Genomic DNA, 21,537 nt, shown 5'->3' on the forward strand with positions numbered 1-21,537 from the left:
GCTAAATCCCAACCCCACGGTAGCCATTCTTGATGTAAAGCACGAGGTAGCTTTATTAACAGAGATCCCGGTCTTAGCAGGATCCCAGGTCGCTTATCTCACACAGGAGACAGAGAATCGACCCCAGCTTCCAAAAACTCAGGGGGCTTATATAGGGAGGTTAAAGGGCATTCGATGCGGTTACACATGATTGGTCAATTCAAATGGTGCACAGTTACTTTCGGCGCGAAATTTCATCAGCAAAAAGATGGTTCTCTAGCAGCTCGGCAGGCAGGTAGGGTGGCTCATCTCACTCAGGGGGGTGAAGGAAGGGGAGGGGGTGGCTACAGATAGTCAATGTCCTTGGGGCTGATAGCTGGTTTGGCAAGTCCTATCTCTAGCTCTCCCTCAGGCATGTCCGGCCCTGCACATCCAGACTCTGACAATGAGTAACCTTTTTAAAACTCTAGTTCTACATTAGTAGCCCAAGCTCCTAGTGGAAGCAATACTTAAACTTAGTTGCTTGAAAACAAACAAAAACCTAAATTCGAATAGTTTTCAATTATCCTATCTTCAGGTCCTTACAGAATTTATAAAAAGACAAACCCCCGGGGTTGGGGATTTAGCTCAGTGGTAGAGCACTTGCCTAGCAAGTGCAAGGCCCTGGGTTCGGCCCCCAGCTCCGGGAAAAAGAAAAAAAAAAAAAAAAAAAAAGACAAACACCCATTTCAAACTCTCATTATTCTAAAAAGAGTAACTTCCACCAGGCTGCAATTTTCTACGAAGTTGCCGCCCTGAGGAATAGGTGGTTTTTCAAGTTCTGTAATTAAATATAAGCGAAATCAGGTCACTGAGTAACAGATTTTTTTTTTTTAAGAGTTGCCGCCATTGTGCACAATGGCATTCTGGGAATTGTAGTTTCGCTGTGTTGAACCAGACTCCCTGGAATTCAATGGGCAGACTGCCAACAGTCATGTGCACTGTGATTGGCTGGGAGCTGCACTTGCCCGCCCCTCGGCCTATCACTCAGTCTATAGCAAAGGCGGCCCACGGTCCTTTCGGAGCGTGCCGCCGGCTTGTTTGCTAGCAGCGATTCTCCAGGGCAGCCATGGCAGAGCCACAGCCAGCGTCCAGTGGTCTTACTGATGAGGCCGCCCTCAGTTGCTGCTCTGACCCGGATCCAAGCACCAAGGTGGGTGGCAGGGCCTCCTTCTCGGCGGCTGGAGCGGACTTGGGGCTCTGGCCCTCCCTGGCGCAATCCTAACCCGGTCCGGCCGCTGCTTGCAGGTCCGCTGGCTGAAGGCGCAGTGGAGTGATCTAGGTAGAGGGCGATAGAGGCCGGTGGGGGGAGACAGTGCAGAGGGATCCCCGTCTTCAGAAAGTTATCTCAAAACCTGTAACCCCTAGTGTGCGTTAATTTGTTTATTTTTGGCACGGTGTCTTGAAGCCAGGCCGATTCAGGGTCAGATTCCGTGTCTGTGGGTGTAGGTGTCCTCGGTCAGGCGCCATGGCACTTTGGAGGGGCACTCTCAGAACTTGCATAGCTCAAGTGGCCCCTCTGTGACCGTTCCCTCTCACCCGCACTCATTTTCGTAGTCGTCCTGTCGCCAGCGTTCACTCCTTCAAACTAAGCGGATGCCCGGATTTAACTGTCTTTGCTTGGCTTTTGCTGTTGCTCAAGTCCACACTTGTGTCTACCACGAGTCTCTGGAGAGATTACAGGTCATAGGACTTCGACTTGAAGGGGATCTTAGACACCCTTTCTTCTAACCCTTTCGTTTTGCAGTTACAACCAGTAAGGTATGGAAAGGCTTTCACTCAACACGGCTATACTTAGAGTAGGCAAGACTCATTCAGGTGTGGTCCCTGCCTCTGCATGGCTGAAAGTTAGACGTGGTGGCTGACAGAGGAATTTATTCCTGTGTAGTCATCGGTGTCAGTAAACGCCTTTGCATATATTCATTTAGGTGCTGCATCATTTGTAAATTCTTTGAAGATTGAATGTGGGCTTTATGCAGACCTCTAGGAGGGGCAGACAGATGGGGAAGGACTTTGGTGCCTGCCTGTTCTTTGCCTTAAGGGCAGACCAGAGTCAGACACACTGTAATTGGGAAAACTTTTGGCTAGCACCAGGTGTGTTCTTTTTTTTTTTTTTTTTTTTTTTTTTTCCCGGAGCTGGGGACCAACCAGGGCCTTGCACTTGCAACCAGGTGTGTTCTTAGGGACGATCTTAGTCACTACAAAATTCAGGCAGGAAGGAAAAAAATGAACACATACACACACACACTCTCTTACTTCTCCCTTCTGTTTACACGTACCTTAGTATGCGTTTACTTTTTTAAAAAACGTGGGTGTGGGGATTGGGGATTTAGCTCAGCGGTAGAGCGCTTGCCTAGCGAGGGCAAGGCCCTGGGTTCGGTCCCCAGCTCCGAAAAAAAAAGAAAAAGAAAAAAACGTGGGTGTGTGTGTGTGCACACGCGTGTGCACATGCTCATTCACATGTCCACATGTGGAGGTCAGTGGACAACTTTCCAGATTTGTGGGCATTGGGAAATTCAGGTCTTTGGCAGCTGATTCCTCTTGATTTGGTATTCTCCTTTGAGAATTCGTCACTTTTGGCAGATGGACATAATCATTCGGAGATGTAAATCGAATTATATAGCATCTGGTGTGTGTTGAGTGTGCTAGGCCCTGGATCGATGTTGTACGTTCCTTCGTAACAACTCTATGAGGAAAGGAGAATTGTCTCCATTTTACAAATGAGGAGACTTAGACCCCAGGTACTTGAGTGACTTGCCCGGAGAGGAGCCCACACTCCCAGCCTCTACCCTCTCTGATTCTGAGAACTTGCCATGGAGGGGTGGGGGTTGGGCGGGGGTGGGGTGGGAAGGTTGGGGAGGGGAGGGGTTGGAGGGAGCGGAAGGGGCAGGGGGAAGCCTGCAATGAATGAAATTTAACTTGGTTGTATACTAACTGCAAAGAACATGAAAGGCACTTTGGGGTGGGCTGGGACACTGATATAAAAAAGGTGAGGGTTTCATCCTATGTCAAAGATACACCAGTTCTGATGGAATCGGGGTTAAAGAGCTCTTGGCCTTACAAAGCATTCTGGTGTATGAGTTACTTTTGTCCCTGACCTGACAAAAATCCCTGCCAAAAATCATGGAAAGGTTTATTTCAGCTCACAGTTTCAGCGTGCGTTCCATGATGGTGGACGGACTCGGTGCGGAGGAGGCTCTAGCTGCCGTATTGGGAGCGTGCGGTAGCTGGTCACGTGTCTGCAGTCAGGAAGTAGAGTGAGGTGGCAGTGGATGACGTTCGGGCTGAGCCTGCCCTCCTTAAACTACTCTAAAGCTGTAGGTGATTCTAAATCCAGTTCCAAGTTGTCAATGGTGGGAGCACAGAGGAGACGGGGGTTTTCAAAGGTCGCATCTGTGGCATGTTGTAGGCACAGGCTGTTTGGAATCCGGAGCCCTGCGTTTGGATCCCCATGTCTGAGATCACTCCCATCTTGGCAAGGCTCCTGGGGCTCATAAAAGGAACATAAAGATGACTCAGAGCTGTTGTGAGGGTACAGTGAGATGAAATGCATCACGCCAGTCTATGGAGATAGAGCTCAAGACGGTATTTAAGCTGTTAGGGTTAAGGAACGTGTTAAGCAGAAGGCCGTGATGGAACCACATTTTGATGAATGGGATTTCCATGACCAGAGAGTTACGCAGTAGAGTCCAGGGCAAAGGGAGGAAATATCTTAGCAAAATGTAGTAGTAGGGTGGCAGAAGGCCAAATTATGGTGGTATTCACGTGAAGCTGGGGTAGAGAAAGCTAGCCTGGCAGATTGCAGACCAGTCACAAAGAGAGAATGTTGAATGTCACGTCTAAGAAAGTTAGGTTACAATTTTGTATGCATTGTGCAGGTAGTGGGTTGAGGGGCTTGTGGTGGTTTGAATACACTTGGCCCAGCATTAGGAGTTGTGGTCATGTTGGAATGGGTGTGGCCTTTTTGGAGGAAGTACATCATTGTGGGGGTGGGCCTTGTCTCCCAGTGAGGGAGAGAGCCTCCTGGTTGCCTTTGGATCAAGATGTAGGGCTCTCACCTCCCTCTGCAGGCACCATGCCTGTCTGGATGCTGCCATGCTTCCTGCCATGATGATAATGGACTGAATCTCTGAACCTATAAGCCAGCCCCAATTAAATGTTTGCCTTTATAAGAGTTGCCTTGGTCGGGGTTGGGGATTTAGCTCAGTGGTAGAGCGCTTGCCTAGGAAGCACAAGGCCCTGGGTTTGGTCCCCAGCTCCGAAAAAAAAGAACCAAAAAAAAAAAAAAGTTGCCTTGGTCAGGGTATCTGTTCACAGCAGTAAAACTCTAAGACAGGGTGGGAACACAAAACAACCATTGGGGTACTCAAAATTTGAAAACTCTTGTAATAATTATTTTTTTCTCATCCTATAAAGATTGGTGTGTGTGTGTGTGTGTGTGTGTGTGTGTGTGTGTGTGTGTGTGTGTGTGTATGTGTATGCTGAACCCAGAACTTTGGACTTGCTAACATAGGCTCTGTGACACCAAGGAGACACATCCCTAGGCCAGAGTTATAGTAGAATATTATACATTTATATAATGGAAATAAAAATACCTGTGTTGGGAGAACATACCTTTTTTCCCTAAGTGATAAGCTCTTTGACTTAGAAAATGACTGGAGTAACCTGGTGTAAGGGAGCGGTGATAAAGGCTGTGTTCAACTGGTGTACAGCAAACATGGGTTTTGATTTGAGGACTATCACTCCAGTTTTTATTTGAATAAGCCGGCAAGAAGCAGAAGCAGAGAGTGGTCGGGGCGGAAGTGGGGAGGACTTGAGCCATGAAGCGGTTATTAAAAAGGCTAGAATTCCCAGGGAGGCTAACTGGCAAGGAAGCAGTAGTAGGCTTGGCTGGGCTTGGATTAGAACCTCTTCAGTTCACTTGGGTTTGATGGGATTGAGTCGCTGAGACCATTGAGGGCAAAAGCAAGGCAGGTATCAAGAGCTTGTCTCACTTAAGCTAACAAAGGGTGGCTGAGGCACTCTCTCGGGATTAAAGCTCACTTGGGCTGGAGTGCTGCTGACATCCTGGCACGGGTGGCTGGGATGACTAGGCCGGGAGTCCAGGGCTGCAGTTCGAGGGTTGGTCTGGGGAATGCAGATTTAGGAAGGACAAGTAATGGCGGAATGGCACCGCTGGGTGTGTTTTGTAACGGTGGTATGGCAGCAAGACAGATGGGCCGGACAGAACTCTATGTTCGTTCACACGTTACTGAATTTATACTTCAGTTCAGCCGTACACTAATTGTCACCCTTTGGGATGAAGACAACTGGAAACAGAGCTTTTAGGAAAGCGATGACTCCCTCAGTGTTGCAGCCGTAGAGCTGTATTATTGCCAGCTCGGGATAAATAGGTAATAATTCCTCTTACATATTTGTCCTCCGTTTGCATGAGAGAAAAGAAATGCGCTGTGATACCCAAGAGAGGACAGACAATGTTGGGTGCGGCTGGGGAAGCTCTGAGTACAACTACCTTGTTTTTTTTTTTTTTAAATCCAGGTATTGTGGTGTGCATTTGTGAGCTCAGAATTAAGGAGGCGGAGGTAGGTGGGTCCCTGGCGGTCTCTGGCCAGCCAGCCAGGCCTGCTCTGGAAGCCTCAGGCCAAATGAGGGACTCTGCCTCCCAAAACAAACAGACAGCTTCTAATGGCACCCGAGGTTGTCCCCAGGCCTCCGTGTGAAGGGACATACACGTGTGTGCATGCACCTGTGTACACAAGGACATTCTGTACATACACACAAAGAAGTATATGACCTCACGGCCATGTACCGGCCTCACTGGCTTAAAAGCAGGGTATTGACAGAACTTTGTCCTTTATTGGCTCCCAGAAGCGTCTGCTTCCAGCTCTGGTTGTTGTCACCCGCTCTCATTTCCCTTTCCCTTCCCTGGTGGGGCCAATGCTCTTAGTCTCCTTGCTGGCTGTCAGTGGCGCCGATCTGTCTTTTAGCCAGCCCCCACAGCCTACTCTGACATTCGCAACCCCGGCTCCCCTCACCGTCTCTGCCGCGTCTGGTCTTCTGTCTTGTGTGATGGGACCCCCTAACCAAGGCTGACCTAGCGCAAGCCCCTCCTTTCTTCCCCACCTCCAAGGTTTATTTTTAAATATGTCGTCGGGGTGTTTGTGTGTGTGTGGGTCTGTGCATGTGAGGTGGTCATTTACAGATCCCCTGGAGGTGGAGTTAACAGTTGTGAGCTATCCAATGTTGGTTGATGGAACTGAACCCCAGGTTTATGCTTGCTTGCTTTTTTCTTTTTCTTTTTTTTTTTTCGGAGCTGGGGACCGAACCCAGGGCCTTGCACTTGCTAGGCAAGCGCTCTACCACTGAGCTAAAGCCCCAACCCCAGGTTTATGCTCTTAACTGCTGAGCCGTCTCTCCGACCCTGATCTCTGTATTTTTAAGGCCATCCGGTCAGTTAATTTCACCTTCACAGCAGCTTGCGGTAGAACCTAAGCTATTGTTTGATGAAATAATCCGGACCGTGTTTAGGGCTGGCTCTGTCTGTGGTGCCTCAGCCACCACCTCCCCCCAACGCCCCCGGTGTAGTGCATTAGTTAGTAACCAAGCCCTGTATGGGAGGCTGGCTTTCTCTGATGAGGCCTTCGGGAAAGCCTCAGTGTGGTCCGAAAGAGCACACATCAGCTTCCCTGTGGACTTGGCCTCCCCACGCAAGCTTTGGTAATAGATAGGGAAGGAGCAGGCGCTAGCATTCGCCGGGGGGAGGGAGGGGTGCTTGCTATTTTTGTAGTTTTAGTGTCTCCTTTTAATCTCTGCTTAGGCCAGCATCTGGCACGAAAGCGGTCTCGCTGCTTCGTAAAAAGTCTGAAACTTTTGCCTCATTTAGAGCGACTTTGTAGGTGTTTTTATACCTGTGTTCAGAGAGAACCGAGCTGTCGGCACCTGGACAGGAAGCCGCTTATTTCTTTTTTACTTGGTTGTTGAAAGGGGAGGGCGGCTCTGGATGTGATGGATGGGGCAACCCGGGTCCAGAAACACGGAACCTTGAGCCACGGCTGAATGAGAGAACCAGACCACAGGAGCGGCACTGAGGCCCAAAGGCAAAGCTTTATTCGGTATGAATTGCCCGGCTGCCCCCAGGAGAAGAGAATACAGCACTTCAAAAAGAAGTTTGGGGTTTTACAGGGTGCTTTTAGTTCTAGTAGACTAAAGGAGCTGCAGGGAGCGGTGTTCTTTTCAGGCGGAGGTGAGCTCTCTGACCATTAGAACAGCCGGAGACTGTAGACAAGCTGTTCTGCTGAGACTGGGGGTCAGCAGACTCCTGGGAAAGTCTAGACCATTCAGCTTCTATTTCCCTTAAGGAGCTGGGTCCCACGCTGACCATCCACCTCGGTGTCTTAAGCGACTCCCATCTTGGACCAAAGATCTCTGGGCAGCCCTGCAGTTGCAACCTCTGAACAATTAATTTAAGTGCTCTTTAGATCACTTCTTCATGACGTGACAGGGTCTCTCTGTGTAGCCCTGGCTGTCCTGGAACTCACTATGTAGACGAGGCTGGACTTGAACTTAGAGATCCTCCTGCCTGTACCTCCCAAATGCTAGGCTTCAAGGCATGAACCATCACTGCCTGGCATGGGTTTGTTTGTATTTTATGTGGTGTAAGTTAGAGGGGGAGGAAGCTGTGTGGCTGCTGCCTGCTTTTACCACAGCTGTAATAAATTCCCCTGACAAAAGTGACTTGGGGGGGGGGAGAAAGGGGCTCTCAGTTCAAGTTACCCACCCTCCATTATGGTGGAGAGGTGGCAGAAGCTGCTCGAATCACAGTCACAGACAGGAAGCATGGGGTGAGGAAAGTTTGTGTTTAGCTGGCTTGCTTCTTTCTGTGCAGTCCAGGACCCAAGCCCGTGGAATGGTGCCACCCACTTTGGTTAAACCTAATCAAGATTCAGCTCCTTGGTAGAGCTCTTAAGGCCCCGGGATTGGTCCTGGGGTAAGGAGGATGGGGGTGGGGACTCAATTATGCCTTTAAACCCAGCACCCAGCACCCAGGAGGCAGAGGCAAGCAGATCTCTGTGAGTCTGAGGCCAGCCTGGTCTTCAGAGTGAATTTCAGGATAGCCAGGGCAAGATAGACAGAGAAACCCTGTCTTGAAAAACAGCAGCAACAAAAAACAAACAGAAAGAAAGAGAAAGAAAGAAAACCCCGAAGTCCCTCAGAGGTGCCCAGAGGCTCAGCTAATGTAAAACAATCCCCCTCAGAGTGCCCCGAGGCTTGCCTGGTGCTGCCTCTGGAAGCTGCAGATTGGGCGAGCAGAGCCTCCAGGCCTTTTGTGTTAAGTCTGTAAGCACTGAAGAATAGCACCAGTGAGGGTAAGAGGTGCCTGCAGAATTTACAAGGGTTAGATGATTAATGTGGTTACTCAGGGTCTGCCTCTCATTCACAAAATGGAGAAGACTATATTTGGACACATAAATATGTAATAGTATCGAGTCAGGGCTGGGATAGAGCTTGGCTGGTTAGCTTGCATGAGGCTTGGGGTCGATACGCAGAGTAGACGGGACACCTGCAGCCTCTGCAGGTCAGAGTGGAGTCTGAAGCATCAGCGGTGCAGCAGTTCAAGGTTATCCTTGGCTACTGAGTGAATTCAAGGCCAGCCTGGTCTACGTGCAACCCTGACTCAAAAATGGCTCCTGTACCTAAAGAAATCAGCTCCTAACCGAGGCGTGACTCTGTGAGTTTATGTATTGCCTATCCTCTTCTCAGTTACACTTCCTGTTTTCTGTGGAAATTGAAGGATTTCCCGGAGGTGTTAGGGTCTGCCTTTTTGCTGTCTGGTTCTTTGGGAGTCTAGGACGTTGTGAAGTCTTACCAGTTAACAGAGTTACCAGTAAGTTGATGGGCAGAAGGCATGTCAATGTGGCACAAAGGAACAGAGTGAGGGTAGCTCCTCAGGGAGATTTCTTTCTGCAAAGAGTGTGCTAGAACCCTCCAGGCGATACCGCATGCGATTCTGCGCATGCGCATACCGATCTGCTCTTTCCCTCCCAGCTTTCTCTCCCGAGCTCTCTCTGACCAGCTCTCTCTGACCCAGGCGGTCCGCGAGCCATTCACTCAGTTTCCCTAGAGGGTGGTTACCACGCCAGGCATACACATCCCCATTCCTTAGCTGTCCAGTGCGTCCTGCCACCATACACTCTTTTTTTTTTTTCTTTTTTTCTTTTCTTTTTTTTTCGGAGCTGGGGACCGAACCCAGGGCCTTGCGCTTCCTAGGCAAGCGCTCTACCACTGAGCTAAATCCCCAACCCCCACCATACACTCTTGAACTCAAGTCGCCACATGAAAGAACACATTACACAATATCCTCTGATCCGATTGATAAGATATAATTTGCCCATCTAGACAGCACAAAATCCTGTCTTGAGACACCCATCCCTTGAGAACAGTCATAGCAACCTGTAATATGTGTAGAGAGGAATCATAACATTCACCACCATGTTCTCTCAGCTCCTTCTTCCTCCCTCTAGCCCCTCTCTCCGCTTCACCCTCCCTTCTAAAACCTCTGTTCCCGCCTACCTTCCTTCTCTGCCAATGACAGGCCTCGTTTTATCTTGTCTGCTTTCACCTGCATAGTGACACCAACCCACACACCCCCAATAAATAAAGTAATTCTCAGGGACCCCCCCCATAAAGGAATGTAGACCCAGTTACTAACAAGCACCTCAGGGCCAGAAGCACACCTGATTTTTACGTGAAGGCCGGTGGTAATTGTCTTTTGCCCTTTGGCTGGGGTCCAACCTCACAGTCCATTCCGACTGACTAGTTTTAAGAAAGTTCTCACGAAGGAAGGGGAAAACGTCATGTGATTCTTGCCCCTGAATTCTGTGAAGTGGGGGTGAAGTCAGGAGGGGTGGAGGGGAAGGGAGGTGAGGGGTTACCTCTTTCTAAATAGTTCATCACTATACATTCTTCAGATATTAAGGAACTGGGCGGGGTTGGGGATTTAGCTCAGTGAGGCCTGGGTTCGGTCCCCAGCTCCGAAAAAAAAAAAAAAGAAAAAAAAAAGGAACTGGGTGCAGATTTGCTTAGTGAGTTCCAGGCTCGTTGGGTTGCATGAGACCCGGGGGGTGGGGGTGAGGGAGGAATTAAAGAGATTGGTTTCTTTGTCATGCCCAATAAAGTTGTAGTTTGCTCACTCAAAAATGTAGAGAAGGGATACACACTCATTGGTTGTTTATTTAGAAGACAGTCACCAGAAGCCCATTGGGGCAGTGGAAGCAAAAAAAGAAAAAAAAATCTTTTTTGTTTGTTTTGTGGCATTGGGGAGTCTCGGAGAGATGATGTGGGGGGTCACTTCAGAATTGCCACTAAAGCAGGTGCTGGTGGCTCATGCCCTTAATGTCAGCACTTGTGGGTGAGCTGGAAGGGCAGGGAGTTCGAGGGCCAGTTGGTAACACAACAAGTTGAGGCCAGTGTGGGCCGCATGGGACACTGCCTCAGGAGCCCCACACGGGGACAACCGCAAAGGTCCCGCTAAGCCTTAGTGGCTAGGGAGTGGGAAGGCCAGGTTTCTCTAATACCGTTAGTTAAGGTAACTCACAGGCTCTCGGCTGCCCCACCCACCCCAGAAGCCTGCAACTGGGCACACTGGGGAGAGCGCTTGGGAGTGTGAACCAATGGTGTGCGAACCATCTCCTGGAGGTACCGTTGAGGCTGGAGATGGGGTTTTTCCTTGGCTTGTTTCCTGTTCCTCTGGCGATGCTGTTCTGTTACAGGTAGCCGCTAGGAGGCGCTAACGAGCGTTGAAAGTTAAAGACCCTTTAACCACACGCTGCTGTTTCCTCCTTAGGATTTTCTACTGCAGCAAACGATGCTGAGAATTAAGGACCCTAAGAAGTCCCTGGATTTTTATACGAGGGTTCTTGGACTGACGTAAGTAACGTGTTTCTTAGCGCCTTACTGTTGAAAAGCATGGGGGTTAGAGAAGACGGCCGCGGCCCAGTGGAGGAAGGAGAGAACCGACTGACCCAGAGTTGTCCCCTAACATCACGGCAGTGTAGTACTCCCTTCCGCTCCAAAATAACAGTTAGGACAAATAGGTCGTTCACATGTCCAGACCCTTTAATGCTCTGCTTCTGAAGTCATGGCTGTCAGGACATAGTATTTAGAGAGTGCACGCGTGTATTTGCAGTCAGTCCCCGGTTCCGTCTTCACAGGCTGCATCCTCTCTTGCTGAGGAAGTTGTAGCTCTCGGCATCGTGATCCTCCGAGCACGTGACGTGCTGTGCTTTTGGCTTTGCTTGGTTTGTTTCCTCAAATAGTGTGAGGCTTTCGGTGACACGCACATAAGTAATTAAATGAAATGATCTTTAATTCGCCCCCTTTAATTTACTTCCACAAACCTTAAGAGAGCATTCTCAAGTATTATGTACGCTCAGAAAATGTGGCCCGTTCTGAACAATACCAAACGGAGGGTGCAAAATGGCTTCCTTCTTTCTATCTGTGTACAGCATATTTAAAAGGTAGAGTGGCAGGGTGGTGGCGGCCCAGGCTTTAATCCCAGCACAGAGGGGGCAGAGGCAGGCAGATCTCTGAGTTCAAGAGCAGCCTGGTCTACAGGGTGGGTTTCAGGACAGCCAGGGCTAACACAGAGAGACCTTGTCTCAAAACAAAACAACAACAACAACAAAAAACAAAACAAAAAATAAACAAACAAAAAGAATGAGAGCAAATCTACTGGGCACTGCTATGGGTCAGGCCCAAGCCTGTTACTCCCTTGGGTCTTTGCAGCTGATCCATTTCCCACAGCTCATATCCTTTTACACAAAAAGAAACTAAGTTGCTATTCTCCTGACCGCAGAGTCAGCACTTGGCAGGGCTGAGTCCCCTTTGCACCTGACTCCACCATTGCCCTTGTGTTTACAGAGCTCCCCGCTAGGGTGCAGCCTTATGCTAACCTGGTTTCCGGTACTCTGCGGGAAGCGGAAGCAAGCTGCTCCCTTTCCTTCCACTCCCATCTGATTGCTCCTTAAGGCTCATACAGTCACATTAATAAGGCAGAGAGAGTTTTCCCGATGGTTCTGTTTGAGGTATTGGATCCTTTATGGGGTAAATTTATCTGTGGTTAATGCATAAATCCAGTGGTCCAGGCATATGGATAACAGGGATACGTCGATAAGAGGTTCAACAGGACTCTGGAAGCTTTACTTTAGGTGCAGGGGCATGGCTCAGTTGGTGCTCAAGTGCTTGTCCTGACGTGGGCCCCTGCAGCCCTGTTGCTGGAGGAACAAAGATTCTAAGACTCTTCCTTGTACTCAGTAGGCAGAGGTGGGCGGACTTCTTTGAGTTGAACCCAGTTTGGCCTCCTGGTCAATTCCAGGCCAGCTAGGGTCACACACTGACACTGTCTCTGAGGTCAGAGGTGAGCTATGCCAGCCTCTGGATGCACACTCCCTTTCCTATGCCCCCTGCCCAATACACACACACAAAGACATCTTGCTTTTGCTAGGCTCCAAGTGCTTGGTCTTGATTATGAACAATATATTGTTCTACTTGCAGTCTTTAAACTGACTCACAAGCTAACGTCACTTCTCGTTTTGAAAACCTCGGGATTTTTTTCCCTCTTCCTGCCTGGCCTCCTCTGGTCCCGGCGACACTCCCAGAGACTGTTTCTTGCCCTCTGACCCCTTGCTTGTGCCCTGTCACTTTCTCTGCATCAGACGGTGCTGCCGACTGCTGTCTCGCTTGCTTGACTCCCCTCCTCCTCCTCCCCTGTTTCCCTTGCTCTTTCCATGTCTCCTGATCCTTTTGGGGTCTTAATCCTGTTTTCAACCTTTCTGCGCTGCCTGAGACTTTAACCCCCTGTTGTTGACTTTCACATTTTCTGTGAGACTCACCTGGCCTTCTCTCCTGTCACCTACCCTGTTTGCTTTCCTGGTGGGTAGGTGTGTTTCCTGAGGTTAGATGTGTTTCCTGAGGTAGATGTGTTTCCTGAGGTAGATGTGTTTCCTGAGGTAGATGTGTTTAGCTGAAAGAACGACAGGGTACTGCGTTATTCACTGCACCTTCACCGTTTATGAACAAGCGCCATGATTCTAGCTATGTTTTCTTATACTCGAATAACCGAGAGCTGGCTGTGCAGGGTCACCCTTGGAAGCCCAAGCATGGGAAGAGTTGGCGCTATTTAGCAAGTTCAGGCTCTCCTTGGCTACGCAGCAGGGTCATGTCTCACAAAACATTTAAAAACAATCGATGATGAGTCACGGACCCCTAACCCACACAGCCTGGCACTAGAACCCTGACCAGGGGCATCGAGGGAATGAGTTAAGAGCAGACACTAAGGAAACAGATACCCGGGCACAGAAAAGCGGGGGTCGGGTCGAGCACTGATGGAGTGCCAGCAACCACAGCAGCAACCTGGAACCTTGGTGTGTTTGTTACGTCAGCACAAGGGTGGGCTCGGCCCCGGAGGAGGCGTTTGTGGGCTAGCAGTCTCAGGCAGTGAACGCTCGTCGGGAGGAAGCTCCAGTTGCTAGCTCTTGCACACAGGCGTCTACAGTTTGCAAACACTCGTACCTGTATGCGCTGTTAGCTTATCGCTTGGACTAAAGGAAGGCTTTGCCGTCCCTTTGAGCCTAGGGGTATGTCAGGGGCTTGCTCTTCCCCAGGAGCTTTGGTCCTTGAGAGACAGGTGGAGCTATAGAGGAGCTTTTCCCACTGACTTTGGCCCCTGCCCCTCTCACTAAGGTATATTTATATAAGGTATATTATACTATATTCTATGTGGCCCTTATTCCTAGGGCTTACACAGTATGTGCTATTGTAAATGACCCTGACTCTTCTTCTGATTCCAGGCTTCTCCAGAAGCTTGACTTCCCTTCTATGAAGTTCTCGCTCTATTTCTTAGCGTACGAGGATAAGAACGACATCCCCAAGGACAAGACGGAGAGGACAGCGTGGACTTTTTCCAGAAAGGCTACCCTGGAGCTCACACAGTGCGTCCGCATTTCCGTCTCTTTCCGAGGCCTAGCTTTGTAAAGGTGTTTTAGGTCACTTTATTCTCTGTTTACCAGTCCACATCAATTATAATTCATTCATTTGCTTGTTTGTTTATTTAGGTTTTTGGAGACAGGGTTTCTCTGTGTAGTCCTGGCTGTCCTGGAACTCACCCCAGAGACTAGGCTGGGCTTGAACTTAGAGATCCTCCTGCCTCTGCCTCCTGAGTGCTGGGATCAAAGGCATGTGCTACCACTGCCTGGCAGTTTTCCTTATTTTTAAGTGTGGATATTTTGTTTTTTTTCTGTTGCTCTTATGGTATCTGTAAGACAAAGAGAACATTTTTCTTTTAAAGAGTAAGGTCCCACAAGGCAAAATATTTGCCAAATTATAGCTTATTTATTTTGTCATTTAAAGAATCTTCTAAAATCTTCTGGTATTTACATTTTCGTCCTTTTATTATCTTGCTTTTTTTTTTTAAGGTTTATTTATTTATTTAATGTACAGCATTCTGCCTGCATATGTGACTGCAGGCCAGAAAAGGGCACCAGATCTCATTACAGATGGTTGTGAGCCACCATGTGGTTGCTGGGAATTGAACTCATGACCTCTGGAAGAGCAGTCAGTGCTCTTAACCACTGAGCCATCTCTCCAGCCCTTATCTTGCTTTTTGATCCAGAAATATTATAGAATAAGTTCTTTTCAAAGAGCCAGCACACCATTTTATAATAATCAATATTCAAATTTTAAGGTATTTTTGTAGCCTCAACATTTAAAGGTACAGAATTAAGGAGTGCCCATTTCTTTTCAGTTCACTACCTTGGGGGTTTGTTTGTTTTGTTTTTTTTTTAGAGACTAACAAAAGAGCCTTTGTTGTGGGGTACCTATGTTACTATGTATCTCTTGATTCAGAAAGCAGCAGGCATACAGAGAGATACTCCCTTTCCTAGGCTGTTCCTAGGTCAGAACGGTGAGTTACTGTCTTAGGCAAGGCTCTTTCTCTACAGGAACAGAACCATTAGAATGTTCATTTAGTAAGAGAGGAGATCTATTAGATCTGCGTACGTGGAAGGGATTTGGTAGTGCCTGAACTCAGAAGCAGAGAGCCCAGCTCCACCCACAAAGCTGGCTGCGTGGGAGGTTCTAAGCAGGGGTCCATGGCCTGGAGCTCCATGGAGAAGCACTGATAGTAAGTCCATGGCAGAGGGCCAACAAGCTGGAGTCTCTTCTCAGAGGCTGCGAGCAGCAGCAGTAGATACAGGACAGTTGGAAGACGTTAGCGCCACCCACTCTGACCGTGGGACTTCCTCTCTGGAAAGTCACTCGACTTTTTAAATTAATGAATCAAACGATTATCATTTGTCATTATTAGTTAGTGCAGTTTGTGTATTATAATAACTATTAAAGTAGTGGTAATTATTAAGACAAATTCATTAAAATTGATTCAAACTGGTGAGCACAAAACTTATTTAAAATTCATTTTAAAAGCTGAGGCGCAGGGGTTGGGGATTTAGCTCAGTGGTAGAGCGCTTGCATGGCCTGAGTTAGGTCCCCAACTCGGAAAAAAAAAAAAAAAGAAAAAAAAAAAAAAAAAAAAAAGCTGAGGCATGGGGTTGGGGATTTAGCTCAGTGGTAGAGCCAGCGCCAAGGCCTGGTTCGTCCTCAGCTCCGGGGAAGGGGGAATGTTAAAAACTGAGGCGCCTCTACCAGGTTGACTCTAAATCCCTCAGGTTGACGGTGTAGACCGGCCTTCACAGTTGTTCTCCTTTCGTCTGTAGCAACTGGGGCACTGAAGATGACGAGACGCAGAGTTATCACAACGGCAACTCGGACCCTCGGGGATTTGGTACGTCTGCCTCACTGTATGCGGTGTTTGAGCATGCGCGCGATCGGCGCGCGATCGGCGCGCATGGTGTCCTACGTATTTACGGAGACCGAAAACTTTAGATGTGAATGACCCGATTTTCAAGTATGACTTATTAGGGATAAGGATATTTCTATTCCTTGCCAATCTTACTTGGCAGCCGCGTTGGTATGAGTCCGAACACGGTGTTTACCGTCTCGTAATATGATACTGTAAAGCCACGGTGTTTGTTGTGTTTCCGGTAAACCTTATTGTAGGGCTAGGGTTAGAGCCCACGGCCTTGCACATGTCCGGAAGGCATTCCGTACCTCCTTCTCCCTCTAGGAGAGTGTTTAGTTAAAAACAGTGGTGACTGTGGTTAGCCATTTTCTGGTAGTGTCTTGTCAAGGGGCAGAAGGGATGGTTCAGTGGTTAGGAACACTTGCTGTTCTTACAAAGACCTGGGCTTGCTTCCCAGTACCCACACTGTGGTTCACAACCACCCATAATTCTAGCTCCAGGGAATCTGATGGCCTCTTCTGACCTCATCAGACATCAGCGCACACATAGTCCATTTATATACACACAGGCAAAATACTCACCACATACAAAATGCATCTGAAATACGTACCCTGTCAAGATGGCATCATAAAAGCTTCAGTTGGGTAGTGGAGTGAATGCCAGCATTTAACCCATTAAACACAATACAGAACCTTTTCGTTATAGATTAGTCTAAGTAGGTTGAACTACACACTAGCCAGTGTTGATTTCTTTAAAATAACGATTCAGAGCAACCATTTCACTATAACCAGCTAGTCAGACAGCGGTTGGTTCTTAAATATATAGATTTTGAACCAGTTAAATCTGTTTTCAAGGGCCTTGTGTTTTGAAGTGAGTTTTGGAAGTCATTCGTGACACTCATGTAACATTTCTTCCTGTGTTCTTTTTTGGGGGGGGATGCCATCTCCAAAGGCCACATTGGGATTGCCGTTCCTGATGTCTACGAGGCCTGTAAGAGATTTGAAGAACTAGGTGTCAAGTTTGTGAAGAAGCCTGATGACGGTGAGTGAGCGCAGTTGAGATTGGCTAACACCTGCTTCTCACTGAGCATGCGCGGCTGAGATTGGCTAACACCCGCTTCTCACTGAGCGCGGGGCTGAGATTGGCTAACACCTGCTTCTCACTGAGCGCAGGTCTGAGATTGGCTAACACCCGCTTCTCACTGAGCGCAGGTCTGAGATTGGCTAACACCCGCTTCTCACCGAGCGCTGGGCTGAGATTGGCTAACACCCGCTTCTCACCGAGCATGCGCAGCTGTGATTGGCTAGCACACCTGCATGGCCGCTGGGATCACACTGACTGGGTGCAAGTAACAAGAAGCTCTTTCCAGCAGGCCTAGGAGCAGACGTAGCTCTCCTTGGAGAACAAAAAGAGCATATTGTGCGGGTTCACCAGGGACTAGACAAAGGATCTGGAGAGCAATGAGAACTCCACTCCCGCTTGCTTCCCCCCCTCCAACCCTCCTCACTTTCTCTCATAGGCTTCCAGCTTTCAGAATTTCAGGGCGTAGCTAGTTGCTCCTAAATGAATCCTGCGAAGTGAATTTCATGATTAATATAATCTTTGCCGGTTACTTTAATGAATAACTGATATTCTTCTTTCTTTTATACTCTTATACATGCTTATTTATGTCTGGGTATGCATCTTGAAGTAGCCCATATCTGAATACTGTTGTATTTAATATGTATCCGTATTATTATACTTAGATCTGTTCTTACCTCCGTTATTTTTTTATTATTATTTTTAAGTTTGGAAGTAGGTTCTTGCTGTGTGGCCCAGGCTGCCCATGAACTTGGAATGCCGGTTTGAGCCTTGCTGGCACTTTTGTAGTGCGCTCGGTTACTGTTTCAATGTGAGACAGTTCACGAGATTAAGCAGTTAAGTAGCTCGTCGGTAGGTAGGGCCCTTGCCTAGCATGCACTGGGGTCACGGGGTCAATCCCCAGCACCGAAAAAATAAACAACAACAACAACAAAAAAAAAAATCCCCAATATATCAACCACGTGCACACACACAGACCCAGAGAGGAATCAATGAGACATTTCAGTAAACTGTTTCGAGTAAATCATTTGCCATGGGATCTTGGTGAAGAAACGGCCTGCCCTCTGCTCCCATTGGCTGCCGGTACCTGGCCTGGTTTCCTGGATTATCATCTCCTCTTTGGTCCTCACATTTCCTCAAAGATAATGCTGTACTTTGAGCTTCCTTTTCTCCATTTCTCTCTTGAAGCGTCTTTTACATTTTCCTGTCGTATCATCTCAACCAGTACTCTTTCTTTCCTAAAGTTTTGTGAGGATTGATTTCTGAGACTGAGAATCCCAGCCTCTTTCCCCCTCACTCTCGAAAACACCGAGTCCTTGATAAATCTGCCATCCGTATCACCGATATTCCTTCGTACTTTGTAGTGGGTCAGTGGGTCGTGTCCCCCCCACCCCCCCAAGAGATTTTCGGTTTAGTGGTCACTGACTTCCCCCGAGTTCTTCTTTGTACTGTGTCTGTGTGTGGCGTGTATGTGCATGTGTGTACTCCTCCGTAGTACTCCCTCCCTACTCTGTTTAACAAGGCAGGGTCCTTCATCGAGGCCTGAGCCCCCTGATTTGTACAGTCATTGCCACATCTTCATCCCTTGGCTCCCTAACATTTTCTTGGTCTTGGTTAACACTGGCGCTCATCAAGCCTCTTTGTCCATTGTCCTGATATTCCATGGTTAATCCAAATAAATACCCCCATTGTTTTGGGTCTTTTTAATTTGTAATTTTGCCTAGCTATGTATTTAATTATGTTCTTTAGATTGTTAGTTTTGCCTCTGGGCTATTTTCTCCAACGACTGTAAGCTGCTATGATCCGTCAGGTCAGGTCACATGTCTGGCAGAAGAGAATAGTCCCCAAGGATCCCGGTGATCGCAGGAAGACAGGCTGGATGAGCCCTGGGCTGGGTTTCCTGCCTACTGGAAATGACAGCTCTTCACAACAGAGGCTTTTCCCCCTGCAGGGCAAAGCAGCGTTTGTGGGAGACAGGTTGGCTGTCTTCATACCTGGCCTTGGATATTGGGGGGGGGGGGGCGCTGGTCCTGAAGCTGCAGGCTTCTTCTTTCTGACTTCCTCATTAGACAAGCACCTCGTTCTCCCTTCACTCTGGGAATCAATAACGGAGTCCCTCCCAGTGTGAGGGCTGGCGCTGATTGCCTGGGGGTGGGGGGGGGCAGAAGCAAACATCCTATTCTCACTCAGCCACATATTCAGATCTCGTGTTCTGACTCTAAACCACCCTCCTTATGGATTAGGTTAAGTCGGCAGGCACCCGCTCCTCCTCAGCTGTCATCCTGGAGATTGCCTAGCTGTGTGTCTGTCTCTCTTCTTTACCCTTGTCTGTATTCCTTGACCTTGGGGTCAGGAGGCAGACACAAGAGTCAAATGAGTTCAGCGTCTCAGTCCCCAAGGAAATCAATCTCTCAGGGCACATCCATACGTCTAAGAGAACAACTCCATCGCGGTTACAGTCCCCAGGAGCCACCGTCTGATTGACAGGACTTAGGTTACTCCACTGTATTGTTTAATAGGGTTTGCGTGACCCAAGCCTCTGGTGTCTTGGTTGTCCACATTGCCTGCTCTCTTGAGCATCGCTCTGTCTTCTCTTCCTTCCTAAATAATTTCCGTGATTGGTGACCTGGTGACCTCAAAGTGAGGCAAGGACCTGATACTTAATAGAGCTGTTCCCAGGTTCTGGAAGGTCATCTTCTAGGTATTAGGATAGCCGTGCTACCATAGCACAAACCTTTTAGAGTGAAAGCAATCAACAACATATTTTATTCAAGTACAAATTAAAATTGTAATGAAAATGTGTTTGATTTTTTTTTTTTTTTTTAATGTGCCTTTCTAGTAATGTAAGTTTTCATTGTGCAGGGAAAATGAAAGGTCTGGCGTTCGTTCAAGATCCTGACGGCTACTGGATTGAAATTCTGAATCCTAACAAAATGGCAACGATTATTTAGTTCCGTGACGGGGACAGTGGGGACAAGAAACATCGTGATTTGAGATGTTGAGATGCTGAAGCACCAGAAGTGTTGGGGACTGATGGGTCTTCGCTCCAGCTCAAGCCATTCTGAAGTCCTTTTCATTGTCCTGATTCAGTGGGTTTTAAAAATCTCCCCTCTGTTAAGCCAACCTAGTTTTCAAGTAGCAATTTATCTTACGACCTTGACAAAGTTGTGTGAGTTTACTTTTAAGATAATAATTAGAACGGTTCTCCTGAGAGACCACATGTGCTGCTGCCTGCCTCTTAAAGACTACTCCAGTCTGTTTCTGATTCATCATTTAAGATTGTGTTTCAAACGTTTCTTTTTGGGGTCTGCTACCTTCTGGGCTTTCGGTTCCTCAGAGATAAGTTTTCATAACGGGAAGCAGAGAGCACTGAACAGAAGTGAAACTTCGTGTGTGCTTCAAACAGATAGTGTTTGTCTTAGGAAAGAGAAGGTACTCCTGAGAGCAATTCGGGATCATGCTGACAAGACACAGAGAGGAACGCGAGTGTGTGTGTGTGTGTGTGTGTGTGTGTGTGTGAAGTACGTTCAGAATTCAGGGACTAACTTTTCTGGGAACGTGGAGGAGGAAGGGATTAGACAATGGGCTATGCCGTGGCATACTTTATGTGAGTGGACACTGCAGTTACCATGGGGGAAAGCAAGCAGCTAGACACGCAAAGCACCTGACTGAAGGCTTGGGAGGTCATCGTTTCTAGGAGCTGGATTACGCCTCACGGTACCTCCTGTGCTCCTGTGAAACCTACAGTGAGTCCGGCCTTGCGCTCTTTGCTCGCGCTCGGGCTTGAATACCACAGAGAAGGAAGGAAGCACAGAAGTCTGTAGTACACGGCTGCTCTAGGGGACGCCTGTGAGCGAGCCCCACATTACCTGGAGGGAGTCTTCCCCCACCCCAAGGTCTTCACGATGCCCGTAGTCACGTAGGATAAGATACGTTCATTCAGTGCTGAGTCCGATGTAGGGAGTCAGCTCTGTGGTCTTCCCTGCTGACCACAGATGGGTGGTCAGAGGAGATTTGGGAAACAACCACTGGAGCACAAAACTACAGGGCAGTTTCCTGCCCGCTGTCATGGGAGACGCGGACAGGCGCTTTGTTTCTTCTCGGGATGAAATGGATTTATGGGAGCAGTTTAAACAAACCATAGGCTGAAATAAAACTAACACTGTTTAGTAGATAAAGTTCTGTGTAGCGAGTCCCTTTGTGTAAAAGGCTGGTCTTGAGGTCTGAAAGAATTCAAAAGTCGTTCGCGCTGAACCAGGGATACCAATGATTCTGTACAGACTAAGCCAGGTAGTTTCTATGGTTGAAGCAGCGTGGGGAAGACAATGCCAAAAATCAAAAGATTTGGGGGAGTGAAGTACATTCAGGAGAAAGACCAGATATTAAAAGGTGGGTCACAGGAGTTTAGGAGGGCCAGTTTCCAATGTCCAGTGCTAGACTCACTAAATGGGATTCTAGTACTGGACCTATCCAATTTGATCCATATTTCTAGGGGCGGGAAGTACTTGCCAAGTGAATCTTGCCAAAACATAATCTCATCCCTTAAGTTTGCTCCTGTATGCATTGGTAACAAAAGTACGAGGCCA

The 21,537-nt window shown here is 48.1% G+C and overlaps 1 protein-coding gene across 1 annotated transcript; it reads left to right on the forward strand.

The window, feature by feature from the left end:
• Positions 1–1,000: 1,000 nt before the first annotated feature.
• Positions 1,001–21,124, forward strand: Glo1 (glyoxalase I). Its single transcript, XM_032888756.1, has 6 exons — positions 1,001–1,171; positions 10,862–10,944; positions 13,866–14,006; positions 15,786–15,853; positions 16,823–16,912; positions 19,814–21,124. The coding sequence occupies exons 1-6, from the start codon at positions 1,088–1,090 to the stop codon at positions 19,900–19,902; spliced, it is 555 nt and encodes a 184-aa protein (XP_032744647.1). The 5' UTR covers positions 1,001–1,087; the 3' UTR covers positions 19,903–21,124.
• Positions 21,125–21,537: the final 413 nt, after the last annotated feature.

The sequence above is a fragment of the Rattus rattus genome, chromosome 18 (genome assembly GCF_011064425.1).
Source record: "Rattus rattus isolate New Zealand chromosome 18, Rrattus_CSIRO_v1, whole genome shotgun sequence".
NCBI lineage: Eukaryota > Metazoa > Chordata > Mammalia > Rodentia > Muridae > Rattus > Rattus rattus.

What these genes read in the sequence shown, in the direction of transcription:
- Glo1 (XM_032888756.1), top strand. Translation starts at nt 1,088, where the DNA reads ATGGCAGAGCCACAGCCAGCGTCCAGTGGTCTTACTGATGAGGCCGCC. An exon ending in GCTACCCTGGAGCTCACACA is followed by an intron (nt 14,007 to 15,785) that starts GTGCGTCCGCAT and finishes TTTCGTCTGTAG; the next exon opens with CAACTGGGGCACTGAAGATG. An exon ending in TGTGAAGAAGCCTGATGACG is followed by an intron (nt 16,913 to 19,813) that starts GTGAGTGAGCGC and finishes TTCATTGTGCAG; the next exon opens with GGAAAATGAAAGGTCTGGCG.